Genomic DNA, 25,766 nt, shown 5'->3' with positions numbered 1-25,766 from the left:
TTGGCATCTGGGACAGCATTCAGCCTGCCTTGCTGGTTCCTGACCTCTCAACACAGCATCCTGACCTCTCAACACTGTCTCCTGATCCCCTGGTGACATCGTCTAGTCTCACACCATCAGTACATTCATGACTCCCCAAATTTACATCCCCAGCTGAGATCCTGCTCTTGAATTCCAGACTCACATCTAACTGCCTCATTTACTTCTCCCCTTGGATGTCAAATAGGATGTTCAGATGTTGCATGTGCAAAACTCAACTTGCGACTCCCTGATTTCCCCATAGTCTCCCCCATTTCAGAAGGTGAGAGCCCCAGTACTTTTTGGATGGACAAGTTAACAGTGGAAAAATCTGTTGTCACCACCTGCACCCTTGGATAAGTAAGAGCGGACCACCACTGAGGACCTCCTGCTATGACACAGCAGGAAGCACACAGCACCACCTAAGAGGGAAAAGTACCCTGAATCTGGAGGAGCCGCTTGAGTTATGCTGCCCAATGCACGTCACCACATGTGGCTACTGAACAGGTGAGCTACCAAACAGGTGTGCTGCCAGTGCAGAATGCACTGGATTTCAAGGTTTAATGCATTAGAAAGAATGTACATCTAGACTGTAGGACAGGCTAGTGGTCGAGTGACCTGTTTTCCAAAACAACATGGTGGGGAGAAGGGAGCATCAATACGGGTTAAGACACACGGGGGAGTCCGTGGTGCGGGACTCTGCAGATCCTGACTCAGAGAAACCAACTGTAAAATGGAAAAATTTTTATTACATTTGGGTATTACGTGATGCAGTGAATTAACGTCAGTTTCGCTGTGTGGAAAAGCACTGTGGTTAGGTAAGACAATGGTCTTACTTTTAAGTTACGCATACTGAAGAAAGGGCGAAGCAACAGAGTGGCATTTGCTTACTATAAGCAAAGACAAGAAGAAAGAGAGCTAGCTGAAGCAAACTGGCAAGATCTTACTGAGCCTAGGTGATGAGTGTACACGTGTTCATCGTGCCGGTCTCCCTAATTTGGGGTATATTTGAAATTTTTTTACATTAAAATCCATTTAAAAGATCTTCCAACTTAAAGAATGTGATACAACTTGTAGAAATTAATGTTAACATGGACTTTAGGAGCTATGAGGTGGACTCTTGAGTCCCCCAGTCAAAAACCCACACCCTCACGTGACCTGTGAGCCCTTCTGAGGAGCACGTGGCGGACAGGGCAGAGCTGCCAAGAGAGGCCGCTCGGTTTTCCCCCTAAGACTGACATGAACTCGACTCCCAGATTGGCTTCTGTCAAACCTCAACATTCACTCTTCTGGTCGCTCAGGGAAACCCCTGGGGGTCATCTGTGGTGTCTGCTGTCCCACACCCAGTCTGGCAGCAAATCCTTGGGTTCTGCTCGCAGAAATCATGGAATCCGACTGCTTCCAGCCACGCCCACGGGCTCCACTCTGGTCCAGCGGGAGTAGCAGTCCATTACATATTTATGCCATATATATACACACACACACACACATACTCCCCCGGGAGCCACTGTATGCGCATCCGGCCTGGTCCCTGCTTCTGCCCTGCCCCCTCCAGTCTGCCCCTCACGCGGGGCCAGCCTTGCTCAGGCAGGCCATGCTAGTGCACGCAGGAGTCAGACTGAAGGGCGTGCTCTGGGGTTTGGCAGTGCACAGAGTGCAAGGCTACCAACTGTGTCCTGCACAGGGTACCATGAAGACTTCTTTTTAAACACAGGTGGGGCAGGGAGGGTGTAGCTCAGTGGTAGAGCGCATGCCTAGCATGCACAAGGTCCTGCATTCAATCCCCAGCACCTCCATCAAAAATATAAAAATAAATAAATACACCTAATTATCCATGCCCCCCAACAACAACAACAAATTAAAAATTAAAAAAACCCCACAGGCTAGAGCAGGCCAGTCTGCCGCTGGAGTGGTCCAGGAACCATCCACCTCCCCAGGAGAAAAAACCCGAGTCTCACCTAGCAGCCTGGAAGGCCCCCTATGACGTAAACCCCAGCTGTCTCTCCCCCCAGGTTCACTGCGCTCAACCCACAGCCCCCCTGCTCAGGCCTGCTCTCAGCCTGCGGACCTTCCCCTGCTGTCCCCCGTGCCTGGAGTAGCACGCTATCAGGGGACCCCCCCGGCACCCCACGACAGCAGCTGCCCCTTTCCCTCTTTGCGCCCCTCTCCCTGCTTTTCTTCAAAGTACTTTCAACACCTGACGTGTCACAGGGCTGCCTGCTCAGTAGTTTATCTTCGGGTCACGGGAAGGTGGGGACTTCGCCTGCGCACTGCTGTGTCCCCGGCGCAGAAGACGTGATCGGTAACGTCTGTCCGGTGGCCAGAGGGACACGTGAAAGTAAGGCCACTGAAGGACTACATCGTGTCTTTCTCTGGGCCCAGCACACTGTACCTGCAGGAGCCGGTCAAAGACAGGAAGAACGAGTACATGAACCAACAGGAAACGGACAAGGAGACAGCCAGCCCAGGCTCGTCCCCGCCCCTGCGGCTGTTCTGAACCACGAAGGAGAGATGAGGTGATGACCAGAGGAATAAACTGAAAAGTAAAAAATGTCAAGCCGCTTTGCGGTCCGCTATCACCACTGGTCTGAAAAACACCATCTACTTTTTGAGAGTAAAATCTAAAAATACACTGAGTATGCCCTCAGGTTGACCTATACTTGCATCTAAAACCACTAGGCTCTTATCTGAGAACAGCTAATTAAATAGCGTTCATACCACGGCTGGGAAGAGAGGGACCTGCTCTGGGGCCAGCTGTCTCCTGCCAGCTCTGAGCTAACAGGGGGTCTGCAGCCGGGGGGGCCACAGATGCTCCCAGACCATGGCCCCAGCTCTTCCTCCAGCTCCTGCAGAAGCCCACGGACCCGACAGCCACGACGCTGACCACGGAAGTGAGGCAACGGATGAAGACCCTTCTCCATTTTCGGTCACAGCTGCTCTGCGAGTCCCTTCAGGGCAGCCAGAACAGCGGGATGGGTGCATCTCACGGCAGTACGGTACCCAGAAGGGAGAAAGAGAAAACAATCCTGAAAAGATGTGAGTCTTTCAGGAATTTGAGACAATGAGGCAAGAGGTAACAAACCGCATGATTTCACGGCTTTTCCCTTCCTTCCCACGGTGCCCAGCCATCGCTTCCCGCTCTGAGGGGACCCTAGCCAGGTAACTTGCACACTCCGACTCCTCCCCAGGGTCCACCTGCCGGGGTGGAGACGGGGGCGCAAGTGGTAGCTGGGAAGAATGGTTTCAGTTGCTCACCACCGGAAGGCAAGGGAGGCCGGGAAAAGTTGAGGTTACGGGACTGACCCAAGTTCACAAAACAAATATCCTGAGAGAAGAGATTAAACTCCGGGTCCTCTGAACTGAACGCGTCTTTTATACCGGCCTGCAGTCAGCACTCTGGACACCCCTGGCGTGCTGCCACACTGTCTCAGAGAAGAGCGATCCCCAGAACAGGGGAAGAGGAGCATCAGGGCATCAGGAAAGAGCCGGCCGGTGCCAGGCAGACGTGCTGGGAAGGCGCAGCTATCCCGAGGCTCCAGAGTTCTTAAATCACAAGCGCTGCACGGGATGCTCGGGAAAAGGCCCGGGCTCAGGGTTTGCCTCCATCCACGTTAAGTCGTTCAAACGTAACGTTAACATGGGAACAAAATGGTGTCATATTAATTTTTCCAATCCAAGAACATGGGGTATCTTTCCATTTCTTTAAATTATTTTTAGTTTCCTTTATCAATGTTTTATGAGTCTTTCACTTCCTTGGTCAGGTTTATTCCTGAGTTGTTTTTTTTTTTTGTAATGCAATGTTAAAAGGGATTGTTATTTTACTCTCCTTTTCTGATATTTCATTGTTAGTGTAAAGAAATGTGATGGTTTCTGTATGTCAATCCTGTATCCTGCTATCTTGCTGAATTCATTCATCAGCTCTGCAGTTTCCGCGTGGAGTCCCTAGGGTTTTCTATACATAGTATCACTTCATCTGCACACAGTGGCACTTTCACCGCTTCCCTTCCAGTTTGGATCCCTTTCATTTCTTTTTCTTGTCTGACTGCTGTGGCCAGGACTTGCAACACGATGTTGAATAGAAGCGGTGAGAGTGCGCAGCCTCGCTTCGTTCCAGATTTCAGCAGGAGGGCTTTTCGGCTTTTCACGTTGAGTAGCACGTTGGCTGCAGGTTTGTCATAAATAACTTTTATTATGTTGAGGTATGTTCCCTCTGTACCCACTTTGGTAAGAGTTTTTATCATGAATGGGTGTTGAATCTTGTCAAATGCTGTTTCTGCATCTATTGAGATGATCACGTGCTTTTTGTCTTTTCTTTTGTTGATGTGGTGTATCACACTGATTGATTTGCAAAATAAGTGTCATATTAGAACCCAAACAAGGAAAGCAAAGCAAAGCAAAAAGACCAGGGTCCTTAGATACTGACTCAGTTTGGGGTTGGGATGCAGCTGTAGTCAGGAGCAGCTCTCAGGACTTCAGAATATCAAAGAGAAAGGTTCTTCTCCCTTCTTCTCCAGATTCTGGAACATTCAATGAGCAGATGGGGCTCCTACCTCAAGAACTGTGTGAAAGGCAGTGCCGGCAGCAGCCCTGACTTCTCCTGACCATGCCCGGGAAGGCTGACAGAGGCAACACCTTACCCCACCTCGGCGGAGACACAGCCTTGGGCCAGGACCTGGGGGGCCCTCCTGCGAACTAAACGCTGGCTGAGGGGACTGAAAGAAAGCCCCGCGGCCTCCCCTCGTGCTGCGCCCAGGCGCTGCCTCAGGAGACAGAACAGGATCAGAACCAGGGCCCCGGGCGGTGCTGGCCCCAGGGCCAAGGGGCCGACCACAGCCCCGGCCACTTCAAAACCCAGCCCGTCCTGACAACACAGGGCTCCAGACATTCACACTAAAGAAAAGAGAATTCAGTGTGAAAACAGTCAGACGTGGAGAAGGGAGCCATATAACAACGATGACCGGGTAGATTCACTGTAAAACTACAACTGTGGGGAACCTTTATGAACAGAACATTTCATTAAGCGTGTAAAGCAAGACGATGAGGCATGAAGGAAACGCCAGGAGACGGGCATGGCAAGGCACTCCTTTCTGTGACTGTGTCGTCACTTTAGACGGGGGAATGAGAGCATCTACCTGTCTTAGTCTGCACGGGCTGCTATCAAACAAGAGTTCTGGGGGCTAGAGTCCAAGGTCAAGGTGCCGGCAAGTGTGGTTTACGGTGAGGGCTCTCCTCCTGGCTTGCGGACGGCCGCCCCTCCCGTGTGCTCACGAGGCCTCTGCTCTGTGTGCACGTGGGGAGAGAGCACTCTGGTGTCTCTTCTTTTTCTATATGTTTCTTTTCTTTTTTTTTTCTTTTTTAAAGACCAATATTTTATCTTTGTTTTTTGGGGGGAGGAGGGAGGTAATTAGACTGATTGATTGATTATTTTTTAATGGAGGTCCTGGGGATTGAATCCAGGACCTTGTGTATGCTAAGCACACGCTCTACCACTGAGCTATACTGTCCCCCATCCCCCGTGTCTCTTCTTACAAGGATACCAGTCCTATTGGATCAGGGTCTCATCTTTATGATCTCATTTAACCTTAACTACTTCCTTAAAGACTCCATCTCCAAATACTGCCACACTGGGGTTAGGGTTTCAGCCTGTGAATCTGGGGGTGGGGTGGGCATCCGTCCACACACCGCCTTACGGCATCACCGCAGAGATTTAACAAGCTGATCAAGGGATATGAACCGCCCAGCAAATGCTGGTGCTGCTACCACCCTCTCTCTTGCTGTTATTCTGATCTTATTGCCAAGGGTGCCCACAATGAATAATCCACCTCAGGAAAAGAAGAAAAAGAACCATATCACAGGATGAAGAGCCAGCCCAGAGCTCAGGGAGAACTGCCGATGCCAAACCCTCCCAGCGTCCGACGAGCACTGCTCTGCGTGGATTTCACACTGACATCTCCTAAGGAAAATTTTGTAATTCTCTGTAACTTAGACATTTCATCTTTCATAGCCTGGTCTGCATTTTCCTGCCCTGATTTTTCTCACATTCTGTGGCTCACTGTTATTTAAAATAATTTCTAAAAGACAGGTACTGGGGCTCCTCTTCTTTCCAGTAGACTTTTCCCCTCAAGCCTCGGCTCACTTTAAGAGTAGAAAGCAGGGAACAAAATTTGCAAAAAATATGTCCACTGAACAGCAGTCATTTAGGTTTAACTGGCAAAACAACTGATTAAAGGTGATTGCCTTCTGCCAATAGATCTCTTAATGAATGTCACATGTTCAAGAGCACGTCCAAGCCAGGCCCGAGCTTGTAAACGCTGAGATCTCACACGACATGCAAAGCAAATTTCTGCATGGACAGAAATGCACATCGAAACTACAGTGAGGTATCACTCCACACCAGTCAGAATGGCCATCATTAAAAAGTCCACAAACGATAAATGCTGGAGAGAGTGTGGAGAAAAGGGAACTCTTCCACTGCTGGTGGGAATGTAATTTGGTGCAGCCATGATGGAAAACAGTATGGAGATTCCTTAAAAACTAAAAATAGAGTTACCATGTGATCCAACAACCCCACTCCTGGGTGTATATCTGGAGAAAACTCTAATCCAAAAAGATACAGGCACCCCAATGTTCACAGCAGCACTATTTACAACAGCCAAGACATGGAAGCAACCTAAATGTCCATCAATAGATGACTGAATAAAGAAGTTGTGGTGTATATACACGATGGAATACTAGTCAGCCATTAAAAAGAATGAAACAATGCCATTTGCAGCAACATGGATGAACCTGGAGATGGTCATACTAAGTGAAGTAAGCCAGAAAGAGGAAGAAAAATACTCTATGATATCACCCATATGAGGAATCTAAAAAAACGACACAGTGAACTAATTTACAAAACAGGAACAGATTTACAGACATACAAAACAAACTTATGGTTACCATGGGGGAAGGGGAGGGTGGAAGGATAAATTGGGAGTTTGGGATTTGCAGATACTAACTACTATATATGAAATAGATGAACAACAAGGTCCTCCTGTACAGCACAGGGAACTATATTCAATACCTTGTAATGGCCTATAATGAAAAAGAATATAAAAAGGAATATATATATATATATATATATATATATGACTGAATCAGTATGCTGTTCACCAGAAATTAACACATTGTAAATCAACTATACTTCAATTAAAAAATTTTTTTTAAACAATAATATTTAAAGTTGAGATCTCATCTCAAATTGAGGCAGTAAATGACTAGACTATGAAAAGAAACAATGAGTTAAGATGAAAAAAGTTATTATTTTTTCTGTTCATCATATAAGACCTTCATTCAATAATGAACCACTATTTAGCCTCCTCCCCAACCCCTCCAAAAAATTAAAGTGAAGAGAGCTATCTTTCCAAGCACATCTCATTCCCCTGGGCAGGGAGCACGGCCTCTCCCGGCCGCAGCACAGGAAAGCTGGAGGACAGAGATGCTGCTTAGAGGGAAGGGCGGCCTGGATGTGGGGCAGGGGGTGTCAGAGCATCCTGTACACAGCAGTGAGCAGAACACTCAAAAGTGCCGGTGGGACCCAGACACCCACCCGGCCAGCGTCCCCACAGTGAGAACAAGCAGAAAAGGCCACAGGGATGGGCTGGGCCAGCGAGAGGCCGGGCCAGGAGCCACAACATACAGGACGGCTCCCCAGTCCCTATTCTCAAGTTCACTGGTCACCCCAAATACCTCACTTCTGGTATTTACCCTTGAAAAAAGAACGGCTTACCCACCAATGAACTTTAGGGTGGCTCAGGATATCTGCACAGCTTCAAAGTATCTCTCCCCAAATCTGCTAATTACAGTGATGGTTTCAACCTGGGACCATGCATTCTCTGATTCTGTTCCATGTCTTCCTTCCAGGACGTGGAACAGAAGTCCCCTTCCCTGAGATGGACTGGATTCAGTGACTCGCTTCCTGAGGACAGAGCAGGGAAAGGGAAAAACAGTAGCTTGACCATGGAGGAACCCAGAGGACCCCACCTTAGCCCAGGAGTCAGGGTCGATGTCATCGGGGGTAAGTCGTGTTGACGTCAGGTGCTCTGATGTGATGTGGGTGGAAGGGCACTGCACCTCTGCATTCTTCCCCAAACCCATAACCTCGGTCTAATCAGGCAAATCCAACCTGAGGAATACTCTCCCGAATACACAGCTGCTACCCTGCAGAAGTGCTGGGTCGTGTAAATCAGGGAAAGCTCAAGGACCCATCACAGACTGAGGGGACGAAGGCAACATGATGACAAAACACATGGATCCCAGAACAGAAGGAAGACTTGAGTCCCCACACTGGAAAATCCATATAAAGTCTGGAGTTCGGTTAACAAAAAAAGTTGCTTTGAACAGGTTAAGCCTTCTTTTAATGATCGGTCTAGCTAAGCTTTCTGGTGCACAAGGCACATCTCCAACTTTAGTCATTTTCGTTTCCATCTGCATGCCTGACCCATCCCCGACAAGACAAGCATCCCTGTCCTCCCAATGTTCTCAGTTCCTCTGGGCGCACAGGGCTCTTTAGGCCACAGCACCACGTGAGGTTAAGGTCAGGCAAAGACAGCTATTTATGGCACCTGGCACGGCCTATGAAGGCACCTAAATTCCTGCAGTCCAAGCCCTGCTCCCCAACAGGAAAACCACACAGGAGAATGTTCTACAAACCTGGTCCAAGTTACTTCAGCCCCTGGTAGAGTGCCACCAACCTCAGCAGAGCTTTCCTGCACACAATGAGAGCCTTTTTAGGGAGTGCGAGCGCACAGCCCTGGCAACGCGCAGTGGAAATGATTGCCCACGTGCTGTCCAGTGAAGTCCAAGTCCCATCACTAGGATCATTCAAAGATTTTTTCCAAGTGCCTACATCACAGAACAAGTCACCGGAGAAACATGAGGGGGGAAAAGGCTAAGAAAGAAAAGCTGGGTCGAGGGGACGACTGTCAGCATGAACGAGAAACGACTGAACGTCTCCTGCTTTGTTTCTCCTTCCAGCTCCTGTCACGTGAAAGGGGGTAGGGTCACTCACCAAGCTGGCCAAGGTGGCGTGGCATCAGAATGCACATCTCAGAAGTCGGCACCTCGCCAAATGAGATCCTATTAGCAACTGGTTTCCAGAAAATCTTTATTTACATCTTACTGAACATCAGAGATCTTTCAAAATCTTGTTCTAGTTTCAAAAGAATCTAAACTTTAAATGTTACTGTGAAACTGTGAAATAAGCTAATTCCATCCATCCATCCATCCACCCATCCATCTGTCCATTCATCCATTCATTCCATCATCCACCCATCCATCCATCCAATCACCCATCCATCTGTCAGTCCATCCATCCATCCATTCACTCATCCATCCATCCATTTGTCCATTCATTCGTTTACTCACTCACTCACTCATCATTATACCCTAGGGACTGAGTGTCTGCTGTGTGCCAGGAGGCCGTCCTTCAGGGCTGGAGGTCACAGCTAAGCTCCTGTGGGGAGGGGAGATGAGAGGGAAGCCTGTGGGAAGTGGTCTCACTCAGCCCGAAGGTCATGATAATATTCTCATCTGTTACTGAAACAATCCATTGACTCCTCAGGCATCTGAGCAGGAAAAGGCCCTGCTGTCCCACTGGGGAATATTACTGCAAGTGTCATTCTTCAGCTCTGTAATCCGGGGCACTGATAGCATCATTTTACCTAAGACAGCCCTTCTCAAACTTTGGTGTGTCTCAGAACCACCTGGAGAGATGGCTGGGCACCACCCCCAGAGGCTCTGATTCGGTGGTGGGGGCAGGGGGAGAAGCAGCATTGCTAACAGGTCCGAGGGCTGTGGGTTCTGCGTCTGGAGGCCACATTTTGAGAACCACTGATCTAATGTCAAATCAGCCGCCCTCAATGCCAACGCAGCGTGCTTGGTCAAAGTTGGTCTGAGTAACTTAATAGCTACTCTTTCAGAGAAGTTCTTGTGAACTTCCCCATCTGAGGGGCTAGAACCCGTCCGGGTGACAGCCTGACCTGATTCCACCCCGTGAGGGGCCAGCGACCTTCCCTGGTGGCTCTGCGAAACGCAGGAGTGGGCAACAAGCCCGACAGCACCACTTGCTGCCAAGTCCAAACAAGGGCTGAAGAGGCCAGGGCCCTCCTCTGCCCTCAGTTCCGTAATGCCCCGTCAGGGGGTGTGCGTGGAACAGGGGGTGCTCTTGTGTGCGAGATGGGGGTCTTCCAACATGCGTTTCCTGTCTTTGCTAAGCAGGCTGCACCCAGGGCCAGACTGAGGAAACCGAGGCACTGGGAGATTTCAGTGGAGACTGGAGAAGGTCGGGGAGGCCCCTCCCTGAGCAGCCTGGGCTGGTGGGGGTCTGCGGCCGTCACTCTGGTCTGTTTCTTCCTCACCACCATATGGACCTTTGAGGACCAGGAGCCTCGAAGGGCAGAGAAGGCCTGTGGGGTCGACTTCCGGGCCACGGCTCCTGCACCTCCCCCACACCTCTACCTCCTGTCTCCTCCTGAGGGACTCACCAGGCTGGCTTCCTCCTCCGATTATAGAAGAAAACAAAATCACCATCAGAAGAGACAGAGGAAGGAGAACGCTGGACGGCCGGGGCCCGTGAGCACGCCGCTCCCAGGGCAGGAGCGGGCCTGAGACGCCCAGGTGTGAGGGAGTCATCGTAAGCTTTCCTGACAGTAACGCCGCCGTCTTCTATGTGTGAGGCCCTTCGGGGCCTGGGTGCGTTATGTCACGTTTGCCCATTTGGGCCCCACGCGAGCTCTGGGAGGCAGGCAGGTGGGCCTTCGCTCTTCTTAGAGTTAAAATGACCAAAGCTGGGCAGGACTTGTCCCCAGGCAGCCCCACCCGCACCTCCCCAGGCGGGCTTCGGAGCCGGAGCCTGGGCTTTGGCTCCCAGGCCAGCTCGTACTTATGGCGGGCGGCAGGCAGGCGCCCACTGCACAGACCTGGTGTGTGGCCAGAATGCCCCCCTACCTGGTTTCAGAGGGGGTGTGTGAGGAGGCCTGCGGGAGCTTTCTGTCCTAAGTGTCACCTTTGGATCCCCTCACCTGGTCCTTACCGTCAGGAATTTTTTTGGGGGGGTGGTTTAGATTTTTATTTTATTTTTAGAGGAGGCCCTGGGGATTGAACCCAGGACCTCGTGCCTGCTAAGCACGCACTCTACCGCTGAGCTACACCCTCCCCCTACCACCAGGAATTACCGCCCCCGCCACAGGTGGGAGCCCCGAGGCTCAGCGGCCACGTGGCTTGTCTAAGTCGGCAAGCCAGCACACGGGGCCTCAGACCCCGGTCTTCCGACTCCGAGTCCGCCCCTGACCCTTGCTGCGCTCTGCCTTAGGTCTCCTGAAGACCTGCCTGCGTCTCTAATCGTGGGAGTTAGGAGGCGATTTCGTCTCACTGGTCTCGGGTTCCCGCCACGCTGCCCCCCATACTGAAAGCATCCTACCCGCCAGGAGAGACCCAAGGGCAGTGACACAGCCGGGCCTCGGTGGCGAGCGCAGCGTGCCGCGGGCTGTGGGTTCCGGGGGTGCGGCCTCGTGCTGGTGAATTCTGACGACACTGTCGGTGTGAGGACGGACAGCCCCGTCTCCTGATCTGTGCTGGTAGCTGATGAGGCTGTCAGGCTTTAGGACGAGCTAACGGTGAAGCCCACTCCCTCTAGTTCGTGCGTAGATTTTGACAAAGGCAGCTGAAACTGCTTGGAAGAAACACACCGCATTCAAAGACGATGGCGTGAAGAGGACGCCAGACGGCACCGAGCTGCCCTGGGATGACTGCTTATGCTTCGACCCGCACTCACCCAGCAGGCGGCTCCTCGGCGCCTCCCGGGCACTGGGCACCGGGCACAGGGGCCCACTGGCCACAGGACCAGCTGCGGCCCCCGGAGAGGACACGGTCTGATGGGGAGGAGAGAACTAACGAGAGCAGACGGCAGCCCAGCAGACAAGTGTGACAGGAGGGGCTGGGGACCCTGGGGAGGACGACAGCTTAGGCCGCGTGTGGGCGGCGGGCAGGCCGGGAGGCCTCCCAGAGGAAGCGGCCTCTGGGAGGAGGGAGAGCTAGCCAGCTGAGGTTGGAGGGGGGCCTGATGAGCACTCTCTCACGAGTCCTCTCGGCCACCACAGCCCTCATTCTACAGCTGAGGAGCTGACGCTTCAAGACAGAGAAGGACCCGCATCCGAGATTCAGAGCTGGGCCTGCTCCTGTGTCTGCTGAAGACACGAATCAGTGAGCGTGGCAAGGCCCGGAGAAAGGATGGGAGACGCCAATCTACACAGTGCTGTGAGGTCCTCTAATGGGCCAGACGTGTCCTCCTCCCACAGGATCCAAGACTTAAAAAGCTGAATACAAACTTATCTACAAAACAGAAACAGACTCGCAGACGCAGTAAACAATTTTATGGTTACCAGGGGAAAGGCGGTGGGAAGGGATAAATTTGTGAGTCTGAGATTTGCAAAGGTTAACCACTACGTATAAAAATAGATTAAAAAACAAATTTCTTTTTTTAAACATTTTTTATTGCGTTATAGTCAGTTTACAATGTTGCATAAGTTTCTAGTGCAGAGCACAATTTTTCAGTTATACATGAACATACATATATTCACTGCCACATTCTTTTTCGCTGTGAGCTACAACAAGATCTTGTGTATATCTCCCTGTGCTATATAAAAAAACAAATTTCTTCTGTACAGCACAGGGAACTATAGTCAGTATCTTGTAATAACCTTTAACGAAAAAGAACATGAAAAAAGTTTGTGTGTATATATGCATGACTGGGACATGATGCTGTACACCAGAAATTAGCACACTGTAACTGACTATACTTAGATTTAAAAAAAAAGAAGAAAGAAAACCTATAAATAAATTGGGATTTTGATTTAAAAAATTGAATACAAATCAGTATAAACAGGATTGATTATAACTCTACTATAAATGGTCTAAGTTAAATGTTGTGCTCTCTCACCTGTTTCATTTTTTTATATCACATGGTACTGAGAAAGCAAGCGATGGGCACGTGCAGAGGCAGCGCTAAGCTGCAAGGCAGCCCCCACGAGACCCTGTACTCAGGATCGTTTATTGCCTGCTCCATCCCATGTAGGGAAAGCTGGAAAAAATGTTTAGGAAAGAAAAAACAATAGATGAAAATTGCGACACTGTTCACAGAAGAAACATTTAATATAAAAGACGTGTTAAACCTAAAGGAACCCTAAAGCTGAATTTTAAATAACAAGAGGGCTGTCGCGCGTATGCATCTCCCTCGCAGACGGTGCATAAAAACGAAGCCAGAGATCTGACCCTCGGACAGGAAGACGACAGGCACAGAACAGGAATGCGGTTAATAGTCACTTCCTGTCTCATCCCTGGGGCCCGGGGGTGACTCACAGGCCTGCGGGGCCAAGGGAATCGGAGCAGGAAGAGCGGCCGGGAAGGCGCGAGGGAGGGGGAGTCGCTGGGACGGCGGACGGTCATGCTCTGTCCCTGGAAACCGGAAGCACCGGGAGAGCAGCTGCGCACAACTTTCTAAAGAAGGAGCTGCAGGAAAGGCACGTGTTCTGCCGAGCTTGTGCAGCAAAGACCGTGGCCCCCGGCGGGGGTCCTCCCAGGGCCCTGGTGAGGGCATCTCTTTTAAGCAGTTCAGCCATGAATGACAAAAGCAATGTGCCTTTGGGGCGATACGGGGACAATTTTAACTCTAAGGAAGCGTGCTGGTCACTGGTCTTCGTGCTGCTCAACATCTAGCCCCTTTCTGATCTGGGGGGCCTCCCTGAGGGGTCTGGAGGATTCATGAGCTGCCAGCACCACCCCCATCAGTGAGGCTGAAGTTGGGGGGGGTCTTCCCTCTTCCTCCTCCCGCAGCACAGCTGGGATTTTGGGTGAGCAGACGATGCAGGCAGGTGTGCTAGGGTCACGGCTGGCCACAGAGATCGTCTGGCTCTTAAAGAATAAAGCAGCAGCTTGGGTTCCTTCCTTGGCCAGCCAGGGTGCTCTGTCCTTGTCCTGTGGGGGTTTTCAAGTTGACCAGAAGCATCACCCCAGGCCTGGCCACTTCCTGGCCTGATGCTTCTCCCAGGTGGTGGATGCCCCTAAGTGCCACTCTCAGGGATACAGGGTGGCAGGGTCACAGATGGATGTGCTTAGCTGTGTCCAGGCAGCGCCTCTCCCTCCTCAGTCTCTTGCTGAATCTCCAGAGTGAAGACGGCAGCACTAGGCAGAGCCTGTAGGCTGTGGGGACTTGACCCCAGCTGGCTCAGAAGGTCAACCCTCCAGTCCCCTAACCCCTTGGCAGAGCCGGCTCCCGGCAGCGCTCGCAGCAGTGACCACATGAATGCCATGGCGGCCCCGCTATCCCGGGAGCACATCTGAGCAGGGGGCCTGGGGCCTCCCCTGGAGACAAAGGCAACACAGCACCAGCGCAGTCTGGTGGCCGGCGCCCCCGCTCTGGGGCTCCAGCGGAACTGGGCCTGACGCTGACCTGGGTGCCCTCAAACACACCCAAGAAAAGTGGGGAAAAGGCATCTCTGGCGGGCAGAAAGGAGCCACTCGGCCCTGTGGGATGTCACACACAAGACCACTTCTCACCAGCCCCCACCTTCATGCCAAGCTGTCTTCCACAGAGGCAGCCAGAGGTCACTGTTGAACCTGCAGTTCAAGGGCCCTTCCATTCCCTTCTCTTTAACCCACGCCCCTCCCACCCCGCCATCACCTCAAGCACCTTCTGGAACACAGCAAAGCGCAATCGAATTTCCCGAGTCTGCACAGCTCCTCCTAAAGCTGCTCCACCAAAGCTTCCCTGAGTTCGCGGCCCCACCCCCCCACTCCCTTCCAGGAGGTTTAAATGGGGAAGCTCCAAGGAGAACGTGGTTTGGCCACTTGCACTTTCTGTCCACTGAGAACAGCCACATCACCACCAGGAGCTGAGAGGAAAGGACCCAGGTTTCTGCAGACCAGGCGCCAGGTTCAGAGCTAAGGTCCAGACCCAGTGGAGCCAGGGAACAGTGCTCCCTGGGGCCGTTTTGCCCCCTGGGGCATCTGTGATTGCCACTCCCGGCTGGCTGCCAGGGCTGCCGTTAACACATCCTACTGTGCACAGGACAGCACCCTGCATCAGAGAATTATCCCGCCCAAAGTCAGTGACCCCGAGGCTGAGTAACCCCATAAAAGGAAGAGGAAAAACCCGAGAAACTGGAGTGAAGGTTTGGAAAACCGTGTGGCAGCTCATGTGGCCACTTCATTCCGGAGCAGGCTCCAGGCACCAGTTAAAAATAGGCAGGTAGTTCAGTAGCTTTTGAGAGGTCAGATAAGCCCAAAGATAAACAGTGCAGGACGCAGCCTGGGCGAAGTGGCCCGTTATCTCCAGGAAGTTAGCCAGAGGCACGACACCAAGGTTTGGCTGCCTGACAACCAAGAAGCTCAAACAATCTGATGGCATCTTTCTACTTGTTCTGAAATTCAGGGTCAAGGAGCAAAAACACAACTGAATACCGAAGGTCCTTTCTGTCTCAGTGCCAAAGAATTGTATGCAAGCTCTAAACTAAAGTCCACGGGGTTCTGACACTAAAATATATTTATAAATTTAGTGCATTTAAAGCAGCAACCATCAGTGCTTTTACTCTGAGCTCAGTGAACCAGTCCCAAGGGCCGTCTGTATCCCCCCATGATGTGCAGGAGATTGTCTTTCCTGTATCTTTCTCACATCTTTCCTATGCACCACTCTCTCTCCCCTCACCCCACCCCTACCCCGCCCCCATTCCAGCCCTCATCTTATAAGGGAGGGTTTCACCTTTGCTGCAGGACCAGTGATTCCGGGGGCACAGCCCTGCCAGTCCAGCAGTACCGCTGCCCCTTTGTAGAGATGGATACAGCCACTGGGGGGAGAAAACCATCACTCTTCAGTTGGCCCCCACCAGGTAGCCAGCAGCACGCTCTGCATTTCCCTGGGCACCACTCAGTACTCCAACCACAGGGGTAATATTATTCCTCTGTCACCGACAAAGGAATGGAGACTCAGCCCACTAAAGTGCCTATGGACACAGCTTTAAAAGGCTGACTGTGCTCCTCCCACTGCCCTGCATGTACCTCCTCTGTTGGACTCACTTCTGTCCTGCAGGATGCCAGTCCTGTCCACCCGCAGCCCCATCGCACTCCCCTTCCATCCTGAGACTCAATGACTTCTGCATTATAGGACACACCTCTATGACCTCATATTTCAACCAAGAATAAGTCATTGCTCTAGAACCATAGGTGGCTATTTAAATCTAGATGAATTAAAATGAAATAAAATGTAAAAGGCATTTCTTCAGCTGCACTAGCCACATTTTAAGTGCTCACTAGCTACACACGGCTAGTGGCTACCGTGACACACGGCACAGAGACAGAGCATCTCCATCACTGAAGGAAGTCCTACTGGCTGGCACCGCTCTGCACGATTTAAAAATATATCTGGGGTGATTTAAAGCAACATCTCAGGGCAGCCAGAATGGAGTCACGTTCGTTGTTCAATCAACATGGAAATTCCATCTCTCTGAGTGTCAACTGAGAAAATTCCACATCTTCCCGTGTGCCTAAGGGACGTCACAAAAGAAGGTGAAAAATAAAAAGAAATTGAGGATAAGAGTGGAAAAATGGATAAACATATATGAGGGAAGTTAAAAGCACAATGAACAACTTTAGATCTCCTGGTTTCTTTATGTTTCGATATTATCATGACCACTATGTGATTTTTCATTTACTCCCCCAGGCCAAGAAGTGGGTGGAAACATTGCAATACTATACACCAGTGGAGGCCTGAACTGTCCTGGCTCTTACATACTTGCTGATCCAAGAGTTTACCCACTGCCAAGACCATATCACATTCTGCCTACCTAAACTCTCCAGGTATTTTGTACTTGTTTTATGGAAAGTATATCTCAAATCTTAGAGAATTTTCCAAACAAATAAGTGAATTATCCTTGATATCTGAAGCTAAGAAAATCTAATTTTTTTTAAATAACTCTCTTTGTTTGCTCACTTAATTTGATATTTACTCCACTCTCAGTAAGAGAACACTGTAATGACTGGTTCCCCTGTCTGGGTGGTATGGACATTATGTCTTCCCTGGCATTAAGTCTCAGATTATTTTTCAACTTTCTTCTCAGTCCTTACCACCCCCTTAATTAAAAACAAAACTCTATCTCTAGCTACCAAATTAGAGAGTTTGGCTTGTTAGCATGAAACAGGATTTCCTCCCATCACTGTCCCTGTGGTCAAGGGCACTGGCCTTGAAGACCAGGGGACCTGGATTCAAATCCAGGCTGTGTACCTGTGCCCTGAGGAACTACTGAATGTCTGGTGCCAGCACTTCAGTCAGCCCACTGCACCTCAGGTGGTGTCCTGGTCACATCTTGTGGCATTTCCCCTCCTGGCCTTTGATCAAATTGTTCTCACAGTTTTTTAGTGCCTCATTCTCGTATCTGTTCAAATAGCCAAGGATCACCACACATCTGGGAAAGACTCCAAGATAAAGACAGAGGATAAAGCACATAAAGGACAACAAACAAACAAACAAACAGACCATAATGCAGGGAACAAAAGAAATTTTCAGAAAACCCAAAAAACCAAAATGAATATCCTCAAAATGGTAAGAAAAGGTACTGCATTAGTGAATTAAAAAAGGATGCTATAAAAAAGGAACAAAGAACCAAAAAAACTTAGAAACTAAATACAGTATCGTTTAGTAGAAGGAGTGGAAGGTAAAGTTGAGTAATCACCCATAAAGTATCACCAAAAGACAAAAAGCTAGAAAATGGGAGTGAAAAGGAAGTTATTCCCAATGGCAGGAGTTCCTTTAAACGAGAGCAGAGAACATGCTGAGGAGGGGACATTTTCAGAACATTTCCCAGAATTTCAGGATACAAATTTCCAGATTCAATGAACCCAGTCAATGCTTAATAAATGGAAAAATAAAATCTAGAACCCTGAGGTTCAAGAGAAGCTCCAAAAAGCTTCTAGGGAGTTGAAACAGATATTACACAAGAAACTGAAAATATACAAGGCATCAAATTTCTCAAAGCCATCCTGGAAGCTAGAATACAAGGGGGAAAAGGGCCTTCAGAACTGGGGTAGAAAACAGTTTGTTAACGATACTTTTTGATATTTATCATTTTATTTTATTAAATAGGTAATACAATCACATGGTTTCAATATCAAAAGAGTAAAAAAGTTACACTTGACAAGTCTGCCTCTACTTACATCTCCACATTTACTATGCTTTCTGCCAGTGTTTCTTTAAGCAAATGCAAGCAAATTACAGCCTTACTCTCATGAGGCACAGCATGCTATTTCCATTTTCTGCACATTGCTTTTTTTAGTTAACAATACATGCTGGAAATCATTTCAAAGAATACACAGAAATCTTTGTCATTCTTTGGAAAACTACTTTTAACCTAGAACTTTATACTCAGCCAAACTGTCAATCAAGTATTAGGGTGGAATAAAGACATTTTCTACCACACGAGAATTTAGAAAATGTGTTCTCTCTCAGAAAGCTACTCAAGGATGTATTCCAGCAAAATGAGATTATAATGCACAAAAGAGGACAACACAGAATCCAGCATATACGGATCCAACAACAACAAAGAAGTGGCAGAAGGAATTCTCAGAATGGTGGCAAAGGGAGAGACAGCTGAAGTGAATCCTGAGGGCACTCAGAGCAGACCTGAAGTCTCCAGGAGGTAGATTCCCAGGAGGGGATAAAACGGAGTTGACAGATTGTCTGATTTGTTTAATCATATAGAAAACAATATTGTGAGGAGATCTATTGAAAAGTTTATGAGAAATTGGGTATAATAGGTATGCAGAGAGATGAGCAATTGGGAAAGAAAAAAAAGAAATAATGAACTCCAGAAAAAGCAGAAAGTTGTTCAAGGAAAAATGTTACAGTGTACTACTTGGCTCTGCAGTAAACCCTGTTATGTTACGTCATCATCATCGCCACTAGCGTTTCCTGAGCGTGCGCCAAGTGTCAGCCGTCATTCTGAGGTCTTTTCATGAAATATCTCATTTACCCTCACAATCACCCTGTGAGAGGTACACTCTTAAAACTTTCCCATCTTACCTACGAGGGAACTCAGGCACAAAGTGGTTAGGTAACTTGCCCTCGGTCATGGAGTAAGCGGCAGAACCAGGAACTGAACCCAGGAAACCTGTTTCTGGCCCCCATACTCCTAACTAGTCTGTTGTTGTCCCAGGGACCCTATATGTAACCTAAAACTACAATGTAACTACGGTGTGATGATGAGGAGAAAGAAAGGGGGAGAGAGGGCCTGAGCTAGAAGCACAGATCCCAAGACCTCATCCTCCCAGTCAGGAAGCCAGGAGATCGTATCTAAATTGAAAAATCAAAAAGTAGTACATACGCATACTACTGATAAACACAGAGATAATTACCAGATCATTTAGAGTCTTATAAGGCCATTAGCGCTTGGCTCTTAGTGATTTGAGAAATCATTGTGACATGATCTCACATATTTGAAAAGGACCCCCCAGCTGCTTTGTGGAGAATGGCCTCAGAATACGGGACAAGGGTAAACACATGTGCTACTTTAATTTAAAAAAATTAATTTTTAAAGATGAAAGGATGAAAAAAGAAGAGGAGAGACCTAGTAAGGCAGGGAAGAATATGGGCCTCTCTCATGAAATGCTATACCTGGTGGCTCAGAGGTCAGTTGGGGACGATCGTCCCTGAGATGGGAAGCAAGTCAGCTTGACTTCAGGGCACTGCCTGGAATAGGGCCTTGGGTGGAGCTAAGACTCTGATCCTGGAAAAAGCCTGCGTGAAGCCCTGGCACCTCTTAGTTACTAGACGACCTTAGACAAGTCATTGAGCATCTCCAGAGCCTGTTTCTCTACGTCATATAGAGACACTCTAAACTCTTCTGATGGGATACAGCATAATTCTGGGAGTGAAGCTTCTGGGAGTACCTGGTGCACCTTAGGCTGAAAAGCGACCTCAGTTCCCATCTCCCTCCTCCCCTCTCCGGCGCCCTGGCAAGGCTCACGGGTGACAGGTTCAACGAGAATCCAGGTCCCTTGATTTTCATTCTACCTGCAAACTCTCCAGGTCATCCACATACACTCACAGCCCCAACTGCTCAACCAATGAGTCATTAAAGATTCATCCAGAAAAAGGAGAGGGAGGCAGCTGGCTCTCTGACAGGAATAGCTGCGGGGTGGGGCCCACCAGCCACTGGAGACCAGTGGGACTGTCCACCCTTGAGTTTCTGACTCCATTTCCAACCAGAACCATCTTGTCGGGGATCATGAAAACAGCCCAAGGTCACAGGCACAGGGCTGGTAATTCCCCTGACAGCTCAGACAGTGATAAAAATCCGCTTGGAACACCTCTTTTAGCACTCCTAATGCTCATTATTGCTACACCCCCACGTGTGTGTCTGTCTCAGGAAGATCAGCTGGGGAAGGGCCCGGAGTTAGTCTGCAGTGGTTAGAATTCGGGTCAGGGAAGCTCTTCTAGCTGAACAGTCTGTGCGGTGCCGGGCGCTGAACACCCCTCACCTCGTCCCACCCTGGGCAGAGGGGCCTGGACACTGCCCCAGGTCACAAACCACTGCCCCCACTGGATGACACCAGCCAATAAGTGTCCGATAGGTTTTAATCCACTGGCCAGCCTCAGCAAAGCAAATTCATGGGGAAAAAAGGCCAGAGGGTGATGGTTCAAACTAAGGGATGCTGGGATGCTGTAGCAACCGGGCGGTGATGTCAATGCTTGCCCCTGGGTCATGCCACCTGAGGGCAGTGGGTGACTTCTGGGTACCAGGCGTGTGTGTCAGGCCAGCTGGGTTCACTCCTGAACTGCATGACCTCTGAGGAGCCAGACCTGCTGACAGCAGAGAAAGGAAAAGTGGGGGTCCATGCTGAACCGGACTTCCAGGTTGTTCCGCCAAAAGGCTGGTGCACCCAACCCCAGACTGGCCCGCTAATGGCCTTGTCCCTTGAGGAGAAAAGAAGTCAGGGTCCCTCAAGACAGGTTGACCTACGAGGACAATTTGGGAAGGATGGGGGAGGGGGAGCGCAGCAAATGAAAGGAGGTTTTAGGATTATGACCTTTCTTTATGGGACCATCCAGAATGAGGAATGGAGGTTGTCCTGAGCCGGGGTCCCCAGAAGCAGAGCCTGAGGCAAGGATCTGGATGTAAGTGATGTATCCAGGGAGCGCTGCCAGCAGAGGGGAGTGCGGGGGGCTGGAGGGGCAGGGGAGGAGGTGGCCTCAGTGGAGTCCGCCCTCTGCCCTCTTCCACGGGGAGCTCTGGAGCATGGACTGCGCCACAGAGCTGGTTCTGACATCAGGCACGCAGGGTGGGGGTGGGGCTTCTTGTGTTCTCACATCCCTGCAGGCTGCCCCCCAGGGTAGGAAGTCTTACCCCCCACACACATGGGCACTCCTCTAGTGAAAGGGTGACCAGAAGCCCAGAACAGCCGGCACTCACAGGCCAGGGGTCCACACCCATCAATAGGGAGGATCTGAGAGGCACCATGAGCACCCCCAGGGGGTCATGTGCCCAGAGGATGGAGTCCCCGTGGGACCACCTAGGAGAGGAGGCCGTGGGAACCAGTCACGGCAGAGGACACGTGCTGTGAGTGAGGAGGGGAGTCCCACCAGCGTTCAGGGCCGCAGCGGGATGCTCGGCTGCTGGCCTGACATCTGCTGCAGCTGCGCACTGACTTCCTTTGCGTTGGAAAGCCCCCCCCCCCCGCCCCCAGGAACACTCTGGATTGCCTCGGGTGTTGTGAGGGCGCTATCACTTCAGCGGCAGAGTGCTGAAGGGTTTGGGGTGCCACCAAATGTTGTGAGCAGAATGTTAAACACAGTAGGAGAGAAAAAGACACCTGCTCTCGAACACCTCTTCCCTGATGCGAGCGGCACTCCTCCTGCCCACAGTGCACGGAGCTCCTCAGAGTGCTTACCGGACCTTGCTCCTGACGACATCTTGCCTGGACTCCCCCTCAGACAAGTCAGGGAGAAGCCAGCTACTTGAGCTAACGCATCTGCAGGGTTTTAAAGTTACAACTGCACGTACTATTAAGCTCCCTGGAGTGAACCGGTAAAGTCACTGCAGAAACATCGGCGCAGCTCTGCCACTGCTGCCCTGCGCTCCGCGCCCTCCACCGCCTCCGCTCACCCCCTAGAGTGCACACTCCCGGCTGCCTGACCCAGCCCACCTACCCCCTGCCACTTTCCTGGGGCTCCCTGGTTTTCATTCAGGTCCACACACCTCCCCAAGTTCATCAGGGGCGGCCTGCTCCCCTCATTTCCAGGATGGGCCTGACTGGTCACAGGGTAAACCCCCCCATACTGCTGAGTCCACTGTCTTGGTCACAGATCTTGGTTCCAGAATGGCCAGGGAGACGTGTAGAGGTTTGTTAGGGAAGACACCTCTGGCTGTCAGGGCAGGGCCACCAGAAGAGACTGGGGTAGTCTCTCGGCCTCAGCATTATGTGTTCACCAGTCTGTCCCTGCTGTAGAAGGTGACAGTCACCAGGCAGGCAGTGGACGGCCCAGCAGAGCCAGCTGCAGAGGCGCCACGGAGAGAAGGGGCAGCCACACAGGTGGGGCTGGCCAGGCAGCCATCCTCCAGCCAACATGTTTCCCCTTGTGGAGACCAGTCCAGGTCAGGGTTTGGGTCACTTTAAGAATAGCTCAAAATGCCCCCTCCTCGAGGGGGCCGCCTCTGATTGCCGCTCTTAGTCCCATCAATAAATTGTAACTCTCATTTCCAAAACTTCAGGGCACAATATCCATACCCATTTCATCTCAGATCTCTGCCTGTCTTCTATTACTGATCTACAAGTCAGACCCCAACTCCTTGCGGGCGGATCCTTTTCAGGCTCACCCCTATATCCCAGGCTCCCCAGGACAGGGCTGTGGAGAGCAGCACACATATCTGCTGAGTCAGTGAGCAAAGACCAAGTCACTGACCTTAAGACAATGCTGTTCATTCTTATGAGAAATCAAGAACTCCATGGTGAATAGATATCTGCCATTTAGTAATGATTCTAATTTTCACATTTGGGAAACAGAATTCAATTTGTAGTAAAACATAAAATGTTGCACCAGCTCCTTCCACCACTATAGATACATGCCATTCAGCACTTGTAACAGCTAAACCTGTGGTGGGATTTACTGGGATTTACTGGGAGGGTGTGTGGGTGAGGCGCCCTCACATTTAGCTGGTTACTCACTTTCCGGACGCTACTCACTTTCCTTAATCCTGACAGCCACGTGGGATTTCTTTGTCCCATGTCAGAGATGAGAAAACGGACGCTGAGAGAAGGTTGAGTAACTCACTTCCCTAGGATCGCACAGCCTGCGAGGAATTTTGTGGGGTTTCAAGCCCAGATCTGAAACTCAAGTCTGAATGTGTCACCACCAACTGTGTCCCCCTGGCTGGGAGGCAGGACTGTGGGTTCCCGGTTATTCAGGACCTCAAGGCTGCCACCCAGGTGGACGCCAAACCCTAGCCTTTCAGTCTATTTTTGTAAAAACCAGCAGATACAAGGTGGACTCTGTGAGCTCTCGCTCCTGCCCTTACCCATAACCACTGCCGGAAAACACAGCCCAAGGATCATGTCACCTCAGGCCTCCCGGAGAACACTTGTTTGTTTTCATGGTTAAATACATATATAAACTGAGTGCTTAACAGGAATGGGGTTTATATTCAAACTAATACATTTAGCTAATGTCTATATTCAGCCAATGTGCTCTAAGGGCCTTGGACTCTTGTTTATTAATTAATTCAACAGAGACTTAGGACCACCTACTACGTGCCTGGCTCCGTGCTGAGCTCCGGGGATACAAAAGTAAGACACTGCCTGCCTGGTGACTGTCACCTTCTACAGCAGGGACAGACTGGTGAACACACAATGCTGAGGCCAAGAGCCCACCGTAGAGTGGAGGCAGGGAGACTTCTGTCCGGGTGCTGTGGGAGGCCTCACAGAGGACACAAATCCATAGCGGGCTTTAAGGGATGAGTAGGAGTTCTCCTGGGCAGCCCTTTTACTTCCCCCACAAAAACAGAAGTCTTTATTCTATTCAACATTTAACGCACACTGATCTACAGCCGTGTGTCCGTAAAAGCAAAATCACCTAAGAACCGGCTACAGAGCAGACCTCCATAAATAGCCGCCTGGCGCAACCAGACACCGCAGCCGACATCGCGGGAAGGTTTTCAAGTGACGGTAACGATATGCAGACTAACCGACCATCACTCGCCAACGTTTGGAAGAGAGAGTATGAGGAGGTTCACACAGCGTCTGCATGTACGTTCTCTGTAGCGAGCACCTTGCGTGCACAATTCAAAAGATACACAAGGGTAAACTGAGAAATCAGCTTTGTCCACTGCGGGCCCAACAAATCGCCCCCTCCCAGGGAAGCTGCTGCTACAAGCCTGCTGGGCAGCCTTCATGACATCACCGGTTTGTTTAACCTGAAGGTTGAATCCTCACAGGAGAAAAAGGCGCTTTGCAGATATGCGCGTGGAACTCCTTTAATTTGCCACACTTTGAGTTCATCACCAACCGTTATAATTAACTCTGCCCAGAAAACTTTGATGAAAAGCCTCTTAGCGTGCCTGGATCCGTTTTCAGACTTGGTCCAGAACGAGACTCACAGGGACCCAGGGTTTGTGCCCAAGCCGCTCCCCGTGTGACAGTCGAGACCACAAATGGTCACCGACACGGGCCGGGTCATTTCGCCAGGGCCATGTGGCCTCCGGGGACTGTCCTCGGGCCTCCGGGGTCGGGCCTACATCCCCCCACAAAGCGGGGCGCTCACCCCCTACCCGGCGGACCCCGGGGCCACCTCGCGCAGGGGCGGCGCCCCAGCCCCACTCGCGGAGGGGGCAGCGGCCAAAAGGAGCCGGGGGCGTGGGGGGAGGGTCAGTGTCGCCGGCCTGTCCCCCGTGCGGAGGACGGGCGCCCGGCCCACCGAGGTCCCTGCGGGGGTCCACGCCCCGGCCCGCGCCCCGCCCGCCGCGCCGGCGGGAGGGCGGGCGGACGGACAGACGGACGGCGGGCGGACCGCCGCCCGACAGCAGCGGCGGCGCCCCCGCGCCCCGCGCCCCGCGCCCGCGCCCGGCGCCGCCGCTCACCTCACGCGCGATCTGGTTCAGCGCGTCGTCCTCCGCCGTCAGCCGCTCCCGGTTGGGGAGCCGTTTGCGCCCCGAGCCCTGGGTGCCCATGTCCATCGGCCGCGCCGCCCGCTGCTGCCGCGGGACCGTCGCTCCCGCCGCTCGCGCCCCCCTCGGCCCGGCCCCGCCCCTCCCTCCGCCGCGGCGTCATGGCGTCAGCGGGCGCGGGCCGGGGACGCGGGGACGCGGGGGACGGGGTCGCAGACGCGGGGGGCAGGGGCTGGGGGCGCCGGAGGGAGGAACATGGGGACGGGTCGCCGGGGGCCGCAGGGGCGCGGGGACACAGCGGAGGGAGGGACCCTGGAGCCGGGTGCCCTGGGGCTCCGGGGGCCAGGGACACGGCGGGGGCGCCTGGGGACCGTGAGCACGGGGATGGCGGGAGGTTTGCGATGGCGGGGGGTCGGGGGCGCGGGGGACGCACGGGGCTAGGGGACTGGGAGCTCGGGTAGGAACAGGGCCTGGGGGCCGAGGTCACGCCGGAGGGGCGGGGACACGGGGACCAGGATGCTGGTGACGCGCGGGGACGCCAAGGGCTAAGGATGCGGGTAGGGTGCA

At 51.5% G+C, this 25,766-nt stretch overlaps 1 protein-coding gene across 21 annotated transcripts in view; it reads right to left on the bottom strand.

Moving 5' to 3' along the window:
- Positions 1–25,333, bottom strand: part of LRRFIP1 (LRR binding FLII interacting protein 1) — a 142,934-nt gene extending 117,601 nt beyond the window's left edge. For 7 of the 21 annotated variants that reach the window (XM_064485297.1, XM_064485299.1, XM_064485303.1 and 4 more), the window contains exon 1: positions 25,173–25,286. In XM_064485297.1, coding sequence (XP_064341367.1) covers positions 25,173–25,268 — 96 coding nt within the window. In that variant the 5' untranslated portion in view covers positions 25,269–25,286. Of the gene's footprint in view, positions 1–25,172 lie in introns of all 21 variants that reach the window. The other 14 variants (XM_064485314.1, XM_064485315.1, XM_064485311.1 and 11 more) reach the window with 7 other exon arrangements.
- Positions 25,334–25,766: the final 433 nt, after the last annotated feature.

The sequence above is a fragment of the Camelus dromedarius genome, chromosome 4, assembly GCF_036321535.1.
Source record: "Camelus dromedarius isolate mCamDro1 chromosome 4, mCamDro1.pat, whole genome shotgun sequence".
Classification (NCBI taxonomy): Eukaryota; Metazoa; Chordata; class Mammalia; order Artiodactyla; family Camelidae; genus Camelus; species Camelus dromedarius.
Note: the sequence above shows the minus strand (reverse complement) of the source record. Positions and strands in the feature narration are given on the sequence as shown.